We start from the raw sequence: 5207 nt of genomic DNA on the forward strand, positions 1-5207 counted from the left end.
AAATTGTCAAAATTGTCAAAATTGTCAAAATTGTCAAAATTGTCAAAACTGTCAAAATTGTCAAAATTGTCAAAATTGTCAAAATTGTCCAAATTGTCAAAATTGTCAAAATTGTCAAAATTGTCAAAATTGTCAAAATTGTCAAAATTGTCAAAATTGTCAAAATTGTCAAAATTGTCAAAATTGTCAAAATTGTCAAAATTGTCAAAATTGTCAATATGTCATAATGTCATATTGTCAAAATTGTCAAATTGTCAAAATTGTCAAAATTGTCAAAATTGTCAAAATTGTCAAAATTGTCAAAACTGTCAAAATTGTCAAAATTGTCAAAATTGTCAAAATTGTCAAAATTGTCAAAATTGTCAAAATTGTCAAAATTGTCAAAATTGTCAAAATTGTCAAAATTGTCAAAATTGTCAAAATTATCAAAATTGTCAAAATTGTCAAAATTGTCAAAATATTCAAAATTGTCAAAATTGTCAAAATTGTCAAAATTGTCAAAATTGTCAAAATTGTCAAAATTGTCAAAATTGTCAAAATTGTCAAAATTGTCAAAATTGTCAAAATTGTCAAAATTGTCAAAATTGTCAAAATTGTCAAAATTGTCAAAATTGTCAAAATTGTCAAAATTGTCAAAATTGTCAAAATTGTCAAAATTGTCAAAATTGTCAAAATTGTCAAAATTGTCAAAATTGTCAAAATTGTCAAAATTGTCAAAATTGTCAAAATTGTAAAAATTGTAAAAATTTTCAAAATTTTCAAAATTTTTAAAATTGTCAAAATTGGCAAATTGTCAAAACTGTCGAATTGTCAAAATTGTCAAAATTGTCAAAATTGTCAAAATTGTCAAAATTGTCAAAATTGTCAAAATTGTCAAAATTGTCAAAATTGTCAAAATTGTCAAAATTGTCAAAATTGTCAAAATTGTCAAAATTGGCAAAATTGTCAAAATTGTCAAAATTGTCAAAATTGTCAAAATTGTCAAAATTGTCAAAATTGTCAAAATTGTCAAAATTGTCAAAATTGTCAAAATTGTCAAAATTGTCAAAATTGTCAAAATTGTCAAAATTGTCAAAATTGTCAAAATTGTCAAAATTATCAAAATTGTCAAAATTGTCAAAATTGTAAAAATTGTAAAAATTGTCGAAATTGTCAAAATTGTCAAAGTTGTCAAAATTGTCGAAATTGTCAAAATTGTCAAAATTGTCAAAATTGTCAAAATTGTCAAAATTGTCAAAATTGTCAAAATTGTCAAAATTGTCAAAATTGCTAAAATTTTCAAAATTATAAAAATTTTCGAAATCGTCAAATTTGTCAAAATTTCCAGAATTGTCAAAATTGTCGGTAAAAAATTGAGCTTTGGCATAAATCTCACTTTCCTTTGGCTTTATCCATTGAGGTCTATTTTCAAAATAAATTGTCTAAATTAACAAAACTGTGTTTCGCCTATGAAATGGAATTAAATTCTTTGAATCAAAGTTTTTTCTATGTCTAAAAAATAAATTCTATGTTTATCAAATTTTTAATTAGAATAATTTTTGTTTTCAATTGTTGCAGCAGATTTTTTTTAATCAAAATTAAAATCAATTTTGTTTTAATTGACACACCAATTTTTCTCTGAGTGTGTGGGGTAATCGTAACCCAACTCGCTAACTTTCAGCTACTCAGTTCAGAGTGACGGTTACTCAGTTGTCGCCAAAACCGCACTTACTCAGTTCTGACTAAACGGCCTTTACTCAGATCTGACTAACTGCCCTTTTCGCGACTTCTGAGTCGGGGTTACTCAGAATGCGTGAATGATTTCGGAGCGGTTTTTGACCTGATTTTTTATGTTGGAAAAGTAAAAACCTGTATAATTGTTGGAAAGAATGATGGATTGGTTGATTCAATAGAAAACATGTCAAAATATTAAACATTAATCTTTATTTGAAAAAAAAATCGTTATGTTGAACCATTTCATTTTCCCCGACGGATGTTCCATGATGCACCTCGGATTCGTAAAAAAATCACCGCAATTTCCTGTAAAATAATCAAAGTCACGTTATTATCATTAGATTACCGTTAAAAATGTACATCTAGGTACACGGAAAATAATAAAAAGGTAAAATTTACCGAGACAGCAAAGGTGAATGCTCGCAAAAGCCAAAAAGGTAACTTCTACCTATTCGAGGTGAAACTCACCTCAAAGCGAGGTAAAATATACCTGAAACGAAGAATGAAAAAAGGTACAATTCACCGAGAAAAAATGTGAATCCAAAAAAGGTAAATTTCACCTCGTAGCGAGGTGAAGTTCACCTGAATTGAGCTGAATCAAAAAGTATAATTCACCTAGAAAGAAAGGTAAATCCAAATAAGGTAAAACTTACCTCGTAGCGAGGTGAAGTTGACCTGGATTGAGCTCAACAAAACGGTACAAATCATCTCGAAAAAAAGTAACTATTTGACGAATCCGTTTATTGAGGTTAAGCTGTTTTGCCATTGAGGAACAAGTTCTGCTTCGTGCACAATATGTGAAAATCGGAACAAAATGGTAAGTGTTTTCTTAGATTTCATTTAGTTGTGCTGGTTCTCTTCATAATACTTTGTTTTTGTTTCAGATCGGCCCACAGAGCTTCGTGTTGTATTCCCGTCAGCCTTCAGATATTATTCCGGACAAGCCGGACCTGACAAGCTTGGCGAACAAAGGACTTGCCTCAACAATTTTTAAAGAACATGGTGATATATTTCAAAAATAAATATTAGGTAACTCCCTATTTATTTCAAATAAATACCAATTTTTTCATGAATTGTGTTTTTTTTTTAAATTAAATATTATTGAAGAAACCAATCAAACAAACAAGCATTTACCTTTTAAATCAGTGAATGGGAAAACGGTATTATTTACTATTTTGCTAGGTGAATGAGAAAATGGTAAAATCTACCTTTTTGCTAGGTGAATTGAAAAAAAGGTAAAATTTACCTTTTTGCTAGGTGAATGAAAAAAAGGTAAAATTTACCTCGAAAGAGGGGTGGAAAAAATTCACCTCGCAAAAAGGTAAATTTTACCTTTTTTTTATTTTCCGTGTACCATATCAATTTCCCAAGGGATGATCCATAAATGACGTAGCTTTTTTTTACGAGTTTTTATACCCCCCCTCCCCCCTCGTAGCATTTCGTCACAAAGTCATAGACCCCCCCTAGATAATAACGTAGCTTTAATAACCCCCCCCCCCCGTATTTAAAAAATCGTTTTTTAATTTTTACTTTTATTTTTATTTTGCAAGAATAATACAAAAAATAACAAAAAAGAGAAAGAAGTTATAAATGGAAGTTTAAAAAAGCATATCAATCAGTCAAAAAAATTGGACAAATTTTTCTATCCGAGACTGGGGCCTTGTGAATTTTGCTATGCTCCTTTTGGAGAACATTTGAAGCAAAATATAAATTGCATTTCTTGCATGTACGCTCCTTGATACGCTTGAAAACAGTCGGACAGTAGGAGTCAAAAGCTACATGTTCAGACTGGATTGAATTAGGCGTAATTTTGCTCAATTTTGATTTTTTTTTTCGATATTTAATTAAAGCTACGTAGCTTTACTTGGACCCCTACCCCCCCTCTCGTCACACATCGTCACACAAAGTCAAACTCCCCCCCCCCCCTCCCCCTCAAATGCTACGTCATTTATGGATGTTCCCCAATTGCTTGGTGTCGAAAACAAACAAAGTCGACTGCCTCGCACAAACTGATCCAACTTTACTCAGTTGTCGCCTACAAGCACTCGAATTCGCTGAGTGCCAATTTTCGAGACGTCTGAGTAGCCGTTACTCGGAAAAACTGAGTCGTTCTAGATCAAGGAACGGCTGCGCCACAGAAAAGGCGATGTCTGAGTAAAATGGAGTCGGGCTCTGAGTATTTCAAAATTAGCAAGAATAATCTATTGCTTACTTTCATTTAAGCGTGCAGTTGTACCCACTGAAGAAGAAAAAAACCAAGCTGCGGAGAAAATGTTTTTAAACGTCAAACGTCGCAGTATAAAAAGAAAATTCGGGTTTACATTCGTTCGTTTTTCTGAAAGAATAAATTAAAGTTTTTTCTTGTAAAACTCGTTACAACTGGAGTAAATATCGCTTGACGGTTTCGTAATAGCCGGTTTAAGTGAAGTCCGGTTCCAAAACACCGAAAAATGGCCAACGCAGACACCATCCAAGTGAGTTCGCTTCCCCTTCCACCAGCCCAGTACATCAATCTATACACGGATGAAAACATCCGGAAGAATCGGGCTCCGAAGCCTCCGCCACCAATTCAGGACTCGTACACCATGTTCGGCAATCCGTTCAGCAACGACGATAACATTATTCGGCCTCTCGAAGCCCAAGGTTTCAAGCGGCTCTACCCACAGCATTTCGACCGGCGGAAGGAGCTCAAGAAGCTGAATCACTCGCTGCTGGTCAACTTTCTGGACCTTATCGATCTGCTGGTACACTACCCGGACAGTCCCCGACGGGCGGAAAAGGTTGGTTGTCTTTTTTCTTTTAATTTATAATGTCATTCCATCTCCTATTTATCACCCTCATTTAGATTGAAGATCTGAGTCTGTTGTTCGTGCACATTCATCATCTGTTGAACGAGTTTCGTCCGCACCAGGCACGAGAAACGCTCCGGGTGATGATGGAACTGCAGAAACGGCAACGGATAGAGACGACCCAGCGGTTTCAGAACCACCTGGAGAAGGTGCGGGAACTGGTGAAGAATGCATTTGCTTCGCTGCCGGATCTGACCGATGCCGATCGGTTAGCGAGCGGCACCGTAGAGCAGATGGACACCGGTGACGATGGGGACGTCGGGAAGGGCCGTGGCGAAGGATGCCATCCGTTGGATCGGCTGATGTGCGATCTGGTCGATTCCTCGATGTGAATTGTTTCCGGTAATGGTTTTTTTTGTTTGTTTTTGCCGCAACTTTCTTCCTCCTTCTCAACCAACGCCAATGATGGATCTGAAGGCAAATTAAAGTGTTGTCTATTTTTCCGGATGTCTGCAATTCTAGAAAGCTCGAATCAGGTCGAGGCTCGACGTTTGGTGTCTGTTCGATTTTCCTTTTTAGGACAACCCTGCCGGTTAGATTGACTTTGTTTTGACTTTTTGTTCTCATTGCGCCGCCCTGAAGGAATCGAGTAGCACAACTGTTCGCCGTTAGCTCTACATACTTACATATTCAAACTCTTATATT

General features: G+C 34.8%; 1 protein-coding gene across 2 annotated transcripts; it reads left to right on the forward strand.

The window, feature by feature from the left end:
- Window positions 1-3983: 3983 nt before the first annotated feature.
- Window positions 3984-5201, forward strand: LOC129739149 (mediator of RNA polymerase II transcription subunit 7). Of its 2 annotated transcripts, XM_055730553.1 has the most exons (3): window positions 3984-4493; window positions 4559-4904; window positions 5025-5201. In XM_055730553.1, the coding sequence occupies exons 1-2, from the start codon at window positions 4164-4166 to the stop codon at window positions 4892-4894; spliced, it is 666 nt and encodes a 221-aa protein (XP_055586528.1). In that variant the 5' UTR covers window positions 3984-4163; the 3' UTR covers window positions 4895-4904; window positions 5025-5201. The 2 variants fall into 2 exon arrangements, with proteins under 2 accessions (XP_055586528.1, XP_055586527.1); XM_055730552.1 differs by having other exon boundaries at window positions 4559-5201.
- The last annotated feature ends 6 nt before the right edge of the window (window positions 5202-5207 follow it).

This window comes from Uranotaenia lowii, chromosome 1, assembly GCF_029784155.1.
Source record: "Uranotaenia lowii strain MFRU-FL chromosome 1, ASM2978415v1, whole genome shotgun sequence".
In the NCBI taxonomy this organism is placed as follows: Eukaryota; Metazoa; Arthropoda; class Insecta; order Diptera; family Culicidae; genus Uranotaenia; species Uranotaenia lowii.